We start from the raw sequence: 17,613 nt of genomic DNA, 5'->3' as shown, positions 1-17,613 counted from the left end.
CGCACATTTAAGTCGACTACTGACCGGCAACGTACATGCACAGTCAGCCCCCAAGTGACCCACTCCACAAGCAGGGCACTGGGGGGGCTGACCCGGGTGAGCCCCTGGATTGAGGTTAAAGCTATTCGAACGCACATGGGGCAGACCGGGTTCGACCCAGGGAAGCTAAACGAACGCACCCACATTGCCTCGCGCCCTTTCGCTGGTTCCACTCTGCCTTTGAGCAAGACCACATGTGATCGACCATAGAAGTCAACCAATGGTCGACCACCCCGGGTTCGAGTCAAAATAGTCAACCTTTAGTTCATGGTGCACACCCGAACTTAGTTGTTATGTCTGCTGCCACCAAATGTTCTCGTGTCTCAAATTATTTTCGTTAGTTAGGCTTACAAACAAAGCCCCTACCCTTCCTTGGTAAACTAAATCATTATTGTACTTGATACCAAGCAGAATGCATATTCTTATTATTTTGGGGCTTATTTTCGACTATACAAATTGCATAATTAATACCTATTGTTTTTTGCTTTTTTTTAGACACTAATTATAATAAAAAGGACTCCCCAAACACCAAACAACAACCCCCAAATGTACAGTTATCTCACAGAAAAACTTCAAAAAATGCAGTACTTTTTAAGTTGTTGTCTAACACTTATTGGAGTATACATTACTGAATACAATAGGCTTTGGAATGGCAGTGTACGAGTTACGAGTTTGGGGCAAGGTATATAAATACCCCGGTGAAAATTCATCTTTTTAATTATTATTTTTATACAATAATTTTGTACAGGAGTTATTGATATTTTTTTTTTCCTTTTTCAATATTATTAATTAAGGATATCGATTTCAAATATTTGTATATCTAACCATCAAATTTTCCTTGAGTATTCGTTTTTGCCATCTATAAGTATCCTTTTCAAAACCGAAGCTAAAATACTGGGTGATTCTAAATATACAAATTGTACACGGTGGTTAATTTTGTCTCATTATAACGATTAACATTTTTTTCGTTATAATATTTTTGGCAATCACATAATACACTAAAGTGTTACATTTCAGGATGCCTTAACATCAGGATTGTCCGCCATTATGGATAATCTAAAAATAGTAACATAATTATTATTCGTTATAGTTATTCATTTTTTGTGACAACGGCTGTTGCATGTAATAATATATTTATAACGTCATTGCACTCGCATAGATACATTTTTTTTCACGAAACAGTTGTTAACAGCTGAAACGTCCACTCGAGCGAATTGCATTTTCTTTTTTTAGTTACTGTAAACGTTTCTTAAACAGGTAAGCTATAGTAATTGCTCTGATTTAAAACCCAATTTTCATCGCGCATATTAATTTTTTACATCCGAATGCAAACACTATTAATCTGAATTTTAGAGCTAAATCATTCCTGACGCCATGTCCTTTAATATTCCCGAAGCTTTTGCCTCTAAAAATCTTTAAAAAAAGCTCTGCTATTGTTTTGTTAAAATCTTCGCTAAAAATTCGAAGTGACGGGTTGAAACGTAACTTATATAAGCACCTATGTCATCCAATGACAATGGTGATCATTAAGAAAAGTCATTCCTACTTTCTGAGTCATCCTGTAAACACGCAATAACCTGCTCCTTTTATCTTTGATAAAGAAACATAAAACGCAACAAAAATAATAACTATGATAAAACTCCCCTTTTAATACTATTCTTTTGTCTGCTAATTGGTCCATTGTTCAGAATACTATAGTCACACGCCATTTTGAAAACGAATAAATAAATGGGTTCAAACTTGCTCCTTCTAAATAATTATAATGGTTCAAATTTAAATACATAATTGTAGTATGACTTTACGTTTTGAAAAGCTTTATTTGTATAAAATAATTATTTTGAAATTCAGGCCTATTTGTTTTATACTGCGATTTATTATCAATGGGAGAGTTTGGATCGCTAGGTGGCAGTAGACATACCATGTAAGTGTGCTGCCACCTAGCGTTCCAAAAGCCTCTCTCATTGAAACACCTTTTTCAGCAGTAAGAGAATACACGTATCTTCATGAGGAAAGTTTAGTCAGCACATGATGCCCTATGCGTCAACCTGTACAGAAACCGAAGACCTTAGAAAAACTCAACAGCGGTGTACACACAAAAATAATATCATTCACTCAATGAAGGGCGCCACCGCTCGGTCTTTTCAAAACTCATTTTGGAAGGAAGAGAAGCTTTTGAAATCCGTTTACACAAAACTGTTGATCTATCTCGGAAGGCAGGTTTATATTTTCTTTTAAAATTTTTCATATGTTAGTTATGGTGTCAACCAATGAAGGAAACAGTTATTTTTCTGGAAGGTGAAATTGAAAGTATTACCTTTAAAAACACATTTCATTCACGATAGTCGAATAATCGTATCCGAAACAAGTAACGATTTGGCTTTCTTACGGACATGAAATACATTTAGAAGGTAAGGTTAGTATCTTTGAACATTAGATAGGTTCTTAAAGAACTTGCCATTGAGTAAGAAGTATTTACCGCTTTTGTTAAAGTTTTAATAACATTTCGCTCGTGATAGTAATGCCAAAGAATCGATTCCATAATAACCGGAACCGGATACAAGTATCGACACATCAAACGACTTTCGTGAGCCACCTTTGTGCCAGCTTAACCACTTATAAAAACAACAGAAGGTACACGCACATAATATAAGTAGAAATAAATAAATAAACGTTTCTGCAAATTGAAACTTCTTTTTGTTTATGCACATCGTTCGTAGACCTACTGCATTGTATAATTATAAATCTTTGGTCAATCTGGTTTCCTTAAACAAATGCCGCACAATTTATTCTGTCCCAATTATTGTAAGAGCACATCTCATAGAAATACTAGCCTTGAGTCAAGACGCAGAACAGTTTACCACTGACGGCTTTACATAAAACAGCATGCTGTTTCAGCATCCACAGCGTATTGACGTGCGGCTACACATGTCGTTCGTCGCCTCCACCACACACCCGCAACTTTGAACAAATCTCAATAAAAAGGCATTTTCTGGCAAAAAATCTTCACCAAAATCTTCTCACATTCCCCCCAAAAAGTCTGCTTATGTTAATTGATACTTAACTTAAAAAGAAAACAAAAACAAAGAAAGGAAGGAAAACATTACAAAAATTTGAGAACACTTTTTAAGTAGACCAGAAATTTCCTTAAAGGAAACAAATACGAGGAAGTACATTCGTAACGAAATGCCGACGGCATAACGGACAGAAAACTCAAACCAGACACACAAATAGATAAGGCATTCTTTTTTAAAAACATTCATTTAAAAAAGTTGTTTTAAAAAACGTCTCTCATTTTAAAAAAGCGTCCGTTTCAACGTCCATCATATCAACCCAAAATGTATTTTGTTTGTGTTTGTTGTTTTGTTTTGGAGGAATGCAAACAATGAAAACACCGCGTTTCATTGTCGGTGTTAAAATAGACACTTCTTTAGTACTAACTATTCAATGGTGTCCAACTTTGTTGTTACACCAGGGTGTATATAACACCGACAATGATGCGACTAGCAGTTAGAAACAAAAATGTAAAATGACAGTGTACTGACAGTGTCACACCTATAGAATATTTAGCGGTAACACTAAGGCCAAGTAAAACAAAAACATGTTTCACGTCCGGGTTTTTCAAAAAAAGGAGGAAGAGGGGCTTTTTATTTTTTATTTTTTATTTCAAGGTGGCCGCCATTCTTTATTAAAATGTCAAATATCCTCCGTTTTTCAACTGAAACAATTTAGTCAAGGCATTCAGACAAGACATTCAGATTGTTTTTGCTAAGATCATTTAAAATAACCCTATTAAAAAAAAAAAAAAAAATGTGCATAAAAAAAAAGGAGGCGGCCTGTAAAAAGGAAGCGGGCGGGGACGCTAAACATGTTTCTTGTTTTACTTGGCCTGATAGGATTTTTAATAAAAACCTTGGTTGTTAAAAAATAGCTTTAACTGACGAGCCTGTTTTTTTTACCCTTACCTTTAACAAATACAAATGAACGCAGTTCTCCTTGCCTTCAAGATCATCGGTAAAATAATTATTGTCAACTGGCTTTGGCCAATTGGGAAAAACTGTGTAAAGAAATATTTCAAATTAGGATCAAGGTAAAACGACAACCCAATATCCATAAGAATTCAACAAGTTTTACTTTGGCACGTGAAAAACCAATGGTTTGAGAGTTTAAAAAAGTTGGATGAATTCGCAAAGCAGACTGATCCATATAAAGGGAATAAAGGGACAGTCTGCTTTGCGAATTCATCAAACTTTGGTGCAGACCAATGCTAAGAGACTTCCCTTATAAATGTTAAGACTGAAATTCAATCTAATCTTGAAACTAGGGACACAATCATCTGCAATTGTCTCTGGTTGCAATTGCAACCGATTAGAAGTAGATTTCAATCTAAAACTTTAAGAGAATTGTCACTCTGGGCAACATTTACAGGCAACTTTGAGGCAGCGCAACCAACTGCACTGTCTACACGAGGACGACTTCGACATTACAAGAGACACTGTTTTAGCTGTAACTCGCTACCCACAGAAAACTAAAATGTGAATAATATTCCTTATTGGAGATTGCCTGGAACTGGTTGCCTATAAACATTGCCTAGTGCGAACTGGCAAAAACTATCAAACCACGGTGGAGGTAGAGTTCCAGAATTTCCTTTCTCATTCTTCTTCCAAATCATGATTGACTCGTCAGAAATGCGCAGCAAAAACAATTACTTTTAAAACAAAATTAAAATAACTTTACATTAATATACATCCATGAGAAGTTTACATAATAATGTCGCGGCTGTTCAAATACTGCTTACCATAGTGATGGCAAATGGGACTTTTAATAAGTCTTGTTGACCTCTGACCTGTGACGTCACGGTGATTTCTCTTCTGAGGACGCTGAGGAGTCTTCCTCTTCTTCGACGTCCCTGGTTCCCGGATCGCTGCCCTTGGCTTCCTGTTTCTCTTCCGGTGTGGAACCGTCTTTGGACTCCCCGGACTCCAGAGTTTCAGGCGTGCTGTGTGACGTATGCTCTCCGCTGACGCTGCCGACCAGCGAGACTTGACCAGAGGACCCGCCAAGTTCCAGCCTGTTTCCCTGCAGCCAATAGTGGACCGTGCTGTCGATCACGTGGCGAAAGTGACGCATGACTCTGTTGCCGATTGACTCGTACGGCTCAGGCATGACCTGTTTATTGCAAAGTGTTTAGTGACTCAAAATTAACTCATTATACCACAAAAACGAATTAGGAAAGAACTTGGCGAGTTTATTTCAATTTAAAGGCACTGGATACTCTTTGCAAAACAAGTTGTTAGCATAAAAACTTACTTGGTAACGAGCAACGGAGAGCTGCTGATAGTATAAAACATTATGAGAAATGGCTCCCACTGAACATGGAGCTAAAAGTAATGTTGTTTTTAAGAAGGAGGTAACTTCCCACTTATGTTAAATTACCTAAGGCCTGACACATTTTTAAGGCATCTGAAAGCACACAAAATGTGCAATAAGGGTGCCTTTTCTTTCACCATTCATTCTCTTGCAAAGTCGATGACCACTTGAGTCCAACTTTTCAAAATGTGTTACTTTATAGAATAGTATTTGGATACACGTGAAAACACTGTTCTTTGAGAACCACCAAACGTGTCCTGCCAGTGCCTTTTTAAAATAAACTTTATCTTTGGGATGGTTACAATATGAAGGGCCCTAGACTTTCCTCAATCTCAGCCTCTTGTTTTCCAATGCGCAGTATCGCCTTGTAGAGCTGCTTCTCTACCGTGGTGTGAACACCCCTACTCTGAATGGTACCGATCAGCTCAAGGTCAAGCTGATCAAGAATCTCCTGTCTCGCTGTGACTACGTCACTTCCGGAATCAACCATGAATTCTAAAAAATAGGGGAGGGGAAGAAGAAGTTGCGTTTCATGTTTCATCAGGTTTATAATTATAGCTCAGTGGTTTATTTCACTGCCGTTTACCTGTGTAAGATCCCGGTTCGAATCCCACCTCAGACCGAAGCCTTGCTTGTGGACTAGGTTTCTAATCCCTGATGGCATGGGTTTCCCTTTAAGGGTTTCCTTCCACATCTAAAACTGGGCATTTCTTCATCTCGTTTCTTATGCATTCCGTCTTTGCCGCTTATATAGTGCAATGGGATAAGTTATATAAACGTCCTCTAAGACCATGGTTTAGAAAACTCGTGTGAATTTTTTTTCCCCATGGCGACGTCGGTGCGTTTTGTGGCGGTGTCGCATGTAATTATGTCCTCTATGCAATACTATCCGGAGGACATTATTGCATATGCAATAATGTTCGCCGGACGATTTTGCATATGCAATCGTGTCCACCTGGACGCTGCTGCATAATGCAATTGTGTCCGCCCGGACACATTTGCATATGCAGTTGTGCTCCCGTGCAAAACCGTCCTTGCCGTAAATCAAACGCCCATGGTCGACGGAACACGTTTGCCATTTTTTACAAGCTAAGTGCATGTCATGAATGACATGGGAAATGTTCGGTCGTTTGGTATTCGCTGCAATCATAAAATACGTGAATATTCATGCTGCATAAAAAAAAACCGTAGGTTCAGTGCATGCACGCTCGCTTACGCGTGCACATACATTTACAATCATGTACATGTCCACCGGACGGTATTTGCATAGCCCCGGACACGATTGCATATGCAAAAGTGTCCGGAGTGGACAGTATTGCATGGCGGACACAATTGCATCCGACAGTGGCACTGTTGACAAGTTGTATATTTCTTTGGTTGGCACGTGACGGGCGACTACTGATTGACACAATCAAAGAGGGCGCTGTGCGGTTTGGGTGATACGAATTTAGACGATAGAAATAAAGTGTAAGGCCGTGTCCGAAACGACGACTTCGGCTACAGCTACGTCTGGATCAGCGCGTCTTCCAGTGTTGAAGAATAGGCAGACGCGCGCGATCTAGCCGTAGCTGTCGCCGAAGTCGCCGTTTCGGACACGGCCTAACTCACTTATAGGTGTTTTTGTGCTTGTCTGAACAAAATTGAAAATCCTTTAAAGGGTCAATTCCAAACAGCAAAATTGTTGAGAGCTCTGAAGACAATGTGCTAATTTAAGTCCCATGCCACCAAACTTTCCATTAATGTGCAAAACTCACCTTCGACAAAGGAAAGACTGTCGGGCTTGTTGGATTTGAGCGTGGCTTGTATGCAGAGGAAATCATACTTAGCGCCCTCTAGCGCTGAGGGCTTGCCCCAGTATCCAATAGCAACGGGAACTTCTGCTTCCAGTTCCTCTATTCTTCGTCTCTTTCTGAGCTTTGGTACTAGTTGGGAAAACAAAGGAAATGGTGGAGTGAGTAAAAGAAGGTTTGAATAGTTTTTCGGGGGATCTTTGAATAGTGATTATATCATAACAGAGTTATTAAAGACAGTGGACACTATTGGTAATTGTCAAAGACTAATCTTCACAGTTGGTGTATCTCAGCATATGCAGAAAATAACAAACCTGTGAAAATTTGAGCTCAATCGGTCGTCGAATTTGCGAGATAATAATGAAAGAAAAAAACCCTTGTCACACGAATTTGTGTCCTTTCTGATGCTTGATTTCGAGACCTCAAATTCTAAACTTGAGGTCTCGAAATCAAATTCGTGGAAAATTACCTCTTTCTCGAAAACTACGTCACTTCAGAGGGAGATGTTTCTCACAATGTTTTATACCATCCATCTCTCCCCATTACTTGTAATCAAGAAAGGTTTTATGATGAAAAATATGTTGAGTAATTACCAATAGTGTCCACTGCCTTTAATTCCGGGCTTATCCTTCTTTATACCGATGTGTGTAGGCACTGTATACTCGGCACTTTCCCAAGGAGATACTCGGTGGGGTTCGAACTCAAGACCTTTGCCATTATTGAGCAGTGTCTTGTAAAACTACAATTACAACACTAATGTGCCTGTTCTAAAATCATAGACTAGCACATGGGTCTAATTTCTTAGAGCTGCGTATGTATACAAAAATGCTTTTAAAATGTCTGCTAAGCAAACATAAGCAGGGACCAGTCACAAACTATGTATAAGTGGCTGGTAGCTTCTTTCTGCGTTAAAGCAATATTGTTTTGTGCAGAAACGCAACTTTTTGAAATTTCCCCCTGGATATGAAGTTTACATGAAATCCCATGTCTAACTATAAGGGTCCAATTTCAACAAGCTTGCAAGCAAAAAAAATCATACTTAGCACTGTAACCGTTGCTTATCAAAAACATATTAACAGCCAAAATTCCATGATGTTTATATTTTTTTATTGCACCGACCTATGCCTTACCCGGAGTGTTTTGCTTAGCATAGACAGTGCAGATTATTCTGATTAACAGCTTCATACAACTAAGCACACTCTTATTGCCACATCTTATGAAGACGGTTCCTCAACAGAAGAGTTGAAACAGCCTGGGGAAGCAATCCGGAAACCAATGAAGAAGGAAACCAATGAGGAAAACTCGTCAGCAGAGAAACCACTGTGACGTTACAGGTCAGAGGTCAACAAAACAAACATTTCAGTAAAGGCACTTTACACGTTTGGTAAATTGTCAAAGACCAGTGTTCTCAATTGGTGTAACCCATCATAAACATAAAATAACAAACCTGTGAAAATTTGGGCTCAATCGGTCATCGAAGTTGCGAGAAAATGCCATGAAAGAAAAAACACCCTTGTTGGATGAATTTGTGTGCTTTCAGATAGGAATAATAGACTTCTAGCTAGAAGTCTTTTATTATTTTAGTGAGAAATTACCTCTTTCTCAAAAACTGCGTTACTTCAGAGGGAGTCGTTTCCCACAATGTTTTATACTATCAACAGCTCTCCAAAGCTTGTTACCAAGTCAGTTTTTAAGTTGATATTTGTTTTAAGTAATTACCCAACGTGTACCTTTCCCTTTGAAGCCATTAGAACAGAAAAAAAATAAAAGTTCACAGATTTACAAATAATTTACAGGGTTTACAGAAGGTTATGGTGAAAGACTTCTCTTGAAATATTATTCCATGAAATGCTTTACTTTTTGAGAAAACATCAAAACAATATAAATTCTCGTTAGCGAGAATTACGGATTTATTATAAACACCATGTCATGACACGGCGAAACGTGCGGGAACAAGGGTGGGTTTTCCCGTTATTTTCTCCCGACTCCGATGACCGACTGAGCCTAAATTTCCACAGGTTTGTTATTTTATATATACATGTAGAAGTTGTGATACACGAAGTGTGGGCCTTGGACAATACTGTTTACCGAAAGGGTCCAATGGCTTTAAACATCCGTTTCATAAAGATTGGGGCGAATTTTATCATGTCATGTTGTTCATAAAGACTTTGTTTCATTTCCAACCACGGTACAGATATAACTTGAACTTAATAAACGTTAAATTTGCATCAGGATAAAGAGCATTATTTATTATTAAAAAAAAATAACTTGAACACCAAAGTAATCTTGCCTGCTATGAGTTGCTTCAGAATGCAAAAATGTCACTCTTTTGGTAAACATCGAGGTGACATAAACATGCTGGTCTAACTAAAAACTAAAAGCTTTTAGGTCAGAATTGACTCTGATCTGGGTCTGGGCCCGATCCATTTCTGGGTCAGAATGACCTGGGATCTGTGCCAAAATGACCCAGAAATGGTTCAATACACAACATCGAATTTAAATTCCATCCCTTGACAACTTCTCTCGAGTTTGATAGCCTCTGACCCGAAAAAGGCCAGACCCTCTGACACCTGGAATCCGGGTCAATTCTGACACTATTATTTGTACAGCACACATAATGGCTTTAAATCCAAGCTTTCTGGCTTAACACGACCAAACACTGTCTTTTAGAAACTTGAACACATGGACTTGAGTTTTCTAAAACAAAAGTTTAAAGCATTAATAGCCTATTTAAAAAACTGTGATTGGAAACAATATGACAAAAACAAAACAAGAAGAACCATGTTAAATCCTTTCTCGTCACAGAAACATGTAACTGTTTGGTAAAGTAGCTTAAATAAATCGACATTTCACCTAAAAGTGCATCTCTTGGCGTCGCAATTCAGTGTTTCGGTCGTCAAATCTTTACAAACAATCGATTGTTCACAAAATGTCGATATTGTCCCGCGATGCCAACATTCAATTAACCGAATAGTTCACCTGGTAGGACGAACCTTTACACCGCATCGGGCTGCAATGAATCACGGTGAAATACACACCCATTGATTTTCAACATCGCTTTTGGGTATCCTACTCAAAAAGAAGAACACCAAAGGCTATTTTGGACTGTGCAGTAATGACCAATGGTATATCACCACTTGTATTCAAACCACCTTGCATCACTGTACGCAGTGGCGTAACCAGAGGGGGGGGGGGGGGGGGGGGGGGGTGGACGCTTATTCTCAAACGTTTGGGGTTCGATGGTACACACTATTAGTATCCGAAGTAATAAGGCTACACTAAACTGGCAGCAACAGTCCTCACACTTCCCACGATTGGCCGTGTACACAATACAGCGTATAATGAACACGCACGCTAACTGCATAAAAAGACCCCACTAATATACCCTTCACAGAACCCGTCCTCATAGTAGTTAAACCTCGACGGAATTTCTTCAAAGTTTTAGAATCTATTAATGAAGAATATAGCTCAATAAATAATATTTTTTCATATTTTTCCTATGTATAGTTGTCAACTTATTCAAAGTTAAAGTCATCTCAAACGTTTGGGGCTCATCGATTTCCAAGTACCGCCTATACAGCGTATAGTCAACAGGCACGCTGACTGCATGAAAAGACCCCACTAATATACCCTTCACAGAACCCGTCCCCAAAGTATTTAAACCCAGGTAGAATTTCTTCAAAGTTTTAGAATCTATTAATGAAGAATGTAGCTTAATAAATATTATTTTTTCATATTTTTCCTATGTATAGTTGTCAACTTATTCAAAGTTAAAGTCATCTCAAACGTTTGGGGCTCATCGATTTCCAAGTACCGCCAATACAGCGTATAGTCAACAGGCACGCTGACTGCATGAAAAGACCCCACTAATATACCCTTCACAGAACCCGTCCCCAAAGTATTTAAACCCCGGTAGAATTTCTTCAAAGTGTTAGAATCTATTAATGAAGAATGTAGCTTAATAAATATTATTTTTTCATATTTTTCCTATGTATAGTTGTCAACTTATTCAAAGTTAAAGTCATCTCAAACGTTTGGGGCTCATCGATTTCCAAGTACCGCCAATACAGCGTATAGTCAACAGGCACGCTGACTGCATGAAAAGACCCCACTAATATACCCTTCACAGAACCCGTCCCCAAAGTATTTAAACCCCGGTAGAATTTCTTCAAAGTGTTAGAATCTATTAATGAAGAATGTAGCTTAATAAATATTATTTTTTCATATTTTTCCTATATATAATTGTCAACTTATTCAAAGTTAAAGTCATCTCAAACGTTTGGGGCTCATCGGTTTCCTAGTACCGCCAATACAGCGTATAGTCAACAGGCACGCTGACTGCATGAAAAGACCCCACTAATATACCCTTCACAGAACCCGTCCCCAAAGTATTTAAACCCCGGTAGAATTTCTTCAAAGTTTTAGAATCTATTAATGAAGAATGTAGCTCAATAAATAATATTTTTTCATATTTTTCCTATGTATAGTTGTCAACTTATTCAAAGTTAAAGTCATCTCAAACGTTTGGGGCTCATCGATTTCCAAGTACCGCCTATACAGCGTATAGTCAACAGGCACGCTGACTGCATGAAAAGACCCCACTAATATACCCTTCACAGAACCCGTCCCCAAAGTATTTAAACCCCGGTAGAATTTCTTCAAAGTTTTAGAATCTATTAATGAAGAATGTAGCTTAATAAATATTATTTTTTCATATTTTTCCTATATATAATTGTCAACTTATTCAAAGTTAAAGTCATCTCAAACGTTTGGGGCTCATCGGTTTCCTAGTACCGCCAATACAGCGTATAGTCAACAGGCACGCTGACTGCATGAAAAGACCCCACTATTATACCCTTCACAGAACCCGTCCCCAAAGTATTTAAACCCCGGTAGAATTTCTTCAAGTTTTTAGAATCTATTTATGAAGAATGTAGCTTTATAAATGATATTTTTTCATATTTTTCCTATTTATAATTGCTAACTTATTCAAAGTGAAAGTCATCTCAAACGTTTGGGGCTCATCGATTTCCTAATACCGCCAATACAGCGTTAGTCAACAAGCACGCTGACTGCAAGAACAGATCCCCACTATTATACCCTTCACAGAACCTATCCTCATAGTATTTAAACCTCCACGGAATTTCTTCAAATTTTTAGAATCTATTGTTGAGGAATGTAGCTTAGTATATAATTTGTTTCATATTTTTACTAATTATAATTACCGACTTATTCAAAGTTAAAGTCATCTCAAACGTTTGGGGCTCATCGATTTCCGTGTACACAGGGGGCTATTTTCACTCGTGTCACCTAAGAGCTTCAACTTTCCGAAAACTTTGACCAGCCGTCTTCAAAAGTTGAAATATCGTCATCGGCCGCAGTAAGCACAAGCATAAAACTTATACAGTCGATTCGATATCTTAAAAGCACATCATTATTCTGATGGATGAAAACAAAGTGTCAACGCTTGAACAGTCTTTTGTGGGCCAAAAAAATGAAAAAGAGAGGAGGATTAACTAATAATGCAGCGTTCTTACTTTGTATGATTCAATGTATACATTGAAAAAAAAATGATTAATAAAATATTGAAAAAAGCGTTAACATTATTATTGTTTTTTATTTTGTTTCTATTATATTTTATGTAAAATTTCCAGACTTCCACAACATTTTTGGAAACAACTATTTCTTTGAGGGACTTGTATTGAAATGAACTTCTTAAAAAATAGGCTTAAGACTAATACAACATTATAAGGTTTTTATATAAATACGAATCCTATATTTTACCTAATGTTTACAGGTAAACAAAAAATAATGGGATGCTTTCAAGATTTGTTTTCATATGGTGCTAAAACATTTCGTTAAAATAGCTATAGTGTCCGCTAGTCATACGTCCTCCACGAAGGCGGTGTGGACCGTCAAATATTGATAATTTTAAAATGCAAGCTTACGAAGTTGCAACATTACAGGATTCTCCATTTTCCTTACAGATACCAGTACTTGACAGACGTCTTGGTTTTAGAAGCCATAAAGCATCTTTTTCACAAGGTTGCAGTCTTGACGTCTCTGACCAGAAATGCGAAGACGATGAATTTTGGTGAAAGTTTGAGTATCCTCAAATATGTGTGTTCTGTGTTCAATTGGTTAATCCAAGTATTAATCTCCCCAAAGAAAATTCACTCTTTAGTTTTTTTCGTTTTTATGGCATAACAAATCTTATAAAAGTAAACGAGCAGTTCTTTATAAAAAAAACTCGATGCCTTGTAATGCCTTAACGGGAGCGTATACCTTTGTTTTTTTAACCATTTGATTGTTTTAATCTATGTTAATGTAGACATATAAAGTATAACTATAGCCTGTGATTTCAATTCAAAAGGTGGTAGCATGTTAGAGGTATCGCCGAAAAGCCAGAGTGGTTTTGTCCACGCATGAAGAGTAATCCGCCCACGACGCACGTGTGAGCAAGAACACGTGTTTTAATACTATCATTGGTAAAAAATATGAAAAAAATATTATTTATCAAGCTACATTCCCTACTAATAAATTCTGAAGAGTTGAAGAATTTCTGTTGATGTTTTAATACTATGAGGATGGGTTCTGTGAAGGGTATAATAGCGGGGTCTTTTCATGCAGTCAGCGTGCCTGTTGACTATACGCTGTATAGGCGGTACTGGGAAATCGATGAGCCCCAAACGTTTGAGATGACTTTAACTTTGAATAACTTGACAACTATACATAGGAAAAATCTGAAAAAATATTATTTATTAAGCTACATTCTTCATGAATAGATTCTACAAATTTAAAGAAATTCTACCGGGTTTAAATACTCTGAGGACGGGTTCTGTGAAGGGTATATTAGTGGGGTCTTTTCATGCAGTCAGCGTGCCTGTTGACTATACGCTGTATTGGCGGTACTTGGAAATCGATGAGCCCCAAACGTTTGAGATGACTTTAACTTTGAATAAGTTGACAACTATACATAGGAAAAATCTGAAAAAATATTATTTATAAAGCTTCATTCCTCAATAGAAGATCCTAACAATTTAAAGAAATTCTGCCGAGGTTTAAATACTATGAGGATGGGTTCTGTGAAGGGTATAATAGTGGGGATCTGTTCTTGCAGTCAGCGTGCGTATTCACTATACGCTGTATTGCGGTACTTGGAAATCGATGAGCCCCAAACGTTTGAGATGACTTTAACTTTGAATAAGTTTAGCAATTATAAATAGGACAAATATGAAAAAATAATATCTATTAAGCTACATTCTTCATTAATAGATTCTAAAACTTTGAAGAAATTCTACCGGGGTTTAAATACTTTGGGGACGGGTTCTGTGAAGGGTATATTAGTGGGGTCTTTTCATGCAGTCAGCGTGCCTGTTGACTATACGCTGTATTGGCGGTACTAGGAAACCGATGAGCCCCAAACGTTTGAGATGACTTTAACTTTGAATAAGTTGACAATTATATATAGGAAAAATATGAAAAAATAATGTCTATTAAGCTACATTCTTCATTAATAGATTCTTAAACTTTGAAGAAATTCTACCGGGGTTTAAATACTTTGGGGACGGGTTCTGTGAAGGGTATATTAGTGGGGTCTTTTCATGCAGTCAGCGTGCCTGTTGACTATACGCTGTATTGGCGGTACTAGGAAACCGATGAGCCCCAAACGTTTGAGATGACTTTAACTTTGAATAAGTTGACAATTATATATAGGAAAAATATGAAAAAATAATATCTATTAAGCTACATTCTTCATTAATAGATTCTAAAACTTTGAAGAAATTCTACCGGGGTTTAAATACTTTGGGGACGGGTTCTGTGAAGGGTATATTAGTGGGGTCTTTTCATGCAGTCAGCGTGCCTGTTGACTATACGCTGTATTGGCGGTACTAGGAAACCGATGAGCCCCAAACGTTTGAGATGACTTTAACTTTGAATAAGTTGACAGTTATACATAGGAAAAATATGAAAAAATAATATCTATTAAGCTACATTCTTCATTAATAGATTCTAAAACTTTGAAGAAATTCTACCGGGGTTTAAATACTTTGGGGACGGGTTCTGTGAAGGGTATATTAGTGGGGTCTTTTCATGCAGTCAGCGTGCCTGTTGACTATACGCTGTATTGGTGGTACTAGGAAACCGATGAGCCCCAAACGTTTGAGATGACTTTAACTTTGAATAAGTTGACAATTATATATAGGAAAAATATGAAAAAATAATATCTATTAAGCTACATTCTTCATTAATAGATTCTAAAACTTTGAAGAAATTCTACCGGGGTTTAAATACTTTGGGGACGGGTTCTGTGAAGGGTATATTAGTGGGGTCTTTTCATGCAGTCAGCGTGCCTGTTGACTATACGCTGTATTGGCGGTACTAGGAAACCGATGAGCCCCAAACGTTTGAGATGACTTTAACTTTGAATAAGTTGACAATTATATATAGGAAAAATATGAAAAAATAATATCTATTAAGCTACATTCTTCATTAATAGATTCTTAAACTTTGAAGAAATTCTACCGGGGTTTAAATACTTTGGGGACGGGTTCTGTGAAGGGTATATTAGTGGGGTCTTTTCATGCAGTCAGCGTGCCTGTTGACTATACGCTGTATTGGCGGTACTAGGAAACCGATGAGCCCCAAACGTTTGAGATGACTTTAACTTTGAATAAGTTGACAATTATATATAGGAAAAATATGAAAAAATAATGTCTATTAAGCTACATTCTTCATTAATAGATTCTTAAACTTTGAAGAAATTCTACCGGGGTTTAAATACTTTGGGGACGGGTTCTGTGAAGGGTATATTAGTGGGGTCTTTTCATGCAGTCAGCGTGCCTGTTGACTATACGCTGTATTGGCGGTACTAGGAAACCGATGAGCCCCAAACGTTTGAGATGACTTTAACTTTGAATAAGTTGACAATTATATATAGGAAAAATATGAAAAAATAATATCTATTAAGCTACATTCTTCATTAATAGATTCTAAAACTTTGAAGAAATTCTACCGGGTTTAAATACTTTGGGGACGGGTTCTGTGAAGGGTATAATAGTGGGGTCTTTTCATGCAGTTAGCGTGCGTGTTGACTATACGCTGTATTGGCGGTACTAGGAAACCGATGAGCCCCAAACGTTTGAGATGACTTTAACTTTGAATAAGTTGACAATTATACATAGGAAAAATATGAAATAATATTATTTATTAAGCTACATTCTTCATTAATAGATTCTCCAAATTTGAAGAAATTCCGTCGAGGTTTAAGTATTATGAGGATGTGTTCTGTGAAGGGTATAATAGTGGGGTCTTTTCATGCAGTTATCGTAAGTGTTGACTATACGCTGTATTGGCGGTACTGGGAAATCGATGACCCCCAAACGTTTGAGATGACTTTAACTTTGAATAAGTTGACAATTATATATAGGAAAAATATGAAAAAATATTATTTATTAAGCTACATTCTTCATTAATAGATTCTAAAAATTTGAAGAAATTATACCGAGGTTTAAATACTATGAGGACGGGTTTTGTGAAGGGTATAATAGTGGGGATCTGTTCTTGCTGGCGCCCTCTACTGGCTGATATGTGTAACATCGCACTGTGACTGTTGCATGAAAGGCAGACAAATAGGCAGCGCCTAACGACTTGTCATCAAGTCTACTGGCTGATTGGCACGAATGTTACAGTATTCACTATACGCTGTATTGGCGGTACTTGGAAGTCGATGAGCCCCAAACGTTTGAGATGACTTTAACTTTGAATAAGTTGACAACTATACATAGGAAAAAGCTGAAAACAGACTATTTATTAAGCTACATTCGTCATTAATACATTCTAAAAATTTGAAGAAATTCCGTCGAGGGTTAAATATTATGAGGTTGGGTTATGTGAAGGGTATATGGGGTCTGTTCTTGCAGTCAGCGTGCGTGTTGACTACACACTGTATTGTGTACACGGAAATCGATGGGCCCCCAAACGTTTTAGTTGGGACTAGGTGAAGTTTAGCAATAACACGGGACATGGTCAATATTTCCTTCGGATACTTATTAGTGTGTACCAATGAACCCCAAACGTTTGAGAATAAGTGTCCACCGGGGGGGGGGGGGGGGGGGGGCAGGGGGGCCGGCGCCCCCCCCCCCCCGCTCAGAACCTTTGCCCCCCCCCTCTTGCCCCCCCCATATGAAATCAGAGATAAGTATATTCTTATAGGCCCTATATATAAATCAGTTAAAGGAACACGTTGCCTTGGATCGGACGAGTTGGTCAAAACAAAAGCGTTTGTAACCGTTTTTTATATAATGCATATGGTTGGAAAGATGTTTAAAAAGTAGAATACAATGATCCACACAAGTTTGCTTCGAAATTGCGTGGTTTTCCTTCTACTGTGCGAACTAACACGGTCGGCCATTTA

At 37.7% G+C, this 17,613-nt stretch overlaps 1 protein-coding gene across 1 annotated transcript in view; it reads right to left on the bottom strand.

The window, feature by feature from the left end:
• Window positions 1-3,836: 3,836 nt before the first annotated feature.
• The window catches only part of LOC139934998 (uncharacterized), a 55,965-nt gene continuing 42,188 nt past the window's right edge, over window positions 3,837-17,613 (bottom strand). Inside the window, exons 3-5 of the mRNA XM_071929439.1 lie at window positions 7,161-7,328; window positions 5,734-5,901; window positions 3,837-5,207 (exon numbers count right to left, since the gene is read on the bottom strand). Coding sequence (XP_071785540.1) covers window positions 4,891-5,207; window positions 5,734-5,901; window positions 7,161-7,328 — 653 coding nt within the window. The 3' untranslated portion in view covers window positions 3,837-4,890. The remainder of the gene's footprint in view (window positions 5,208-5,733; window positions 5,902-7,160; window positions 7,329-17,613) is intronic.

Source organism: Asterias amurensis, chromosome 3, assembly GCF_032118995.1.
Source record: "Asterias amurensis chromosome 3, ASM3211899v1".
In the NCBI taxonomy this organism is placed as follows: domain Eukaryota; kingdom Metazoa; phylum Echinodermata; class Asteroidea; order Forcipulatida; family Asteriidae; genus Asterias; species Asterias amurensis.
This window is presented reverse-complemented; position numbering and strand designations above follow the sequence as displayed.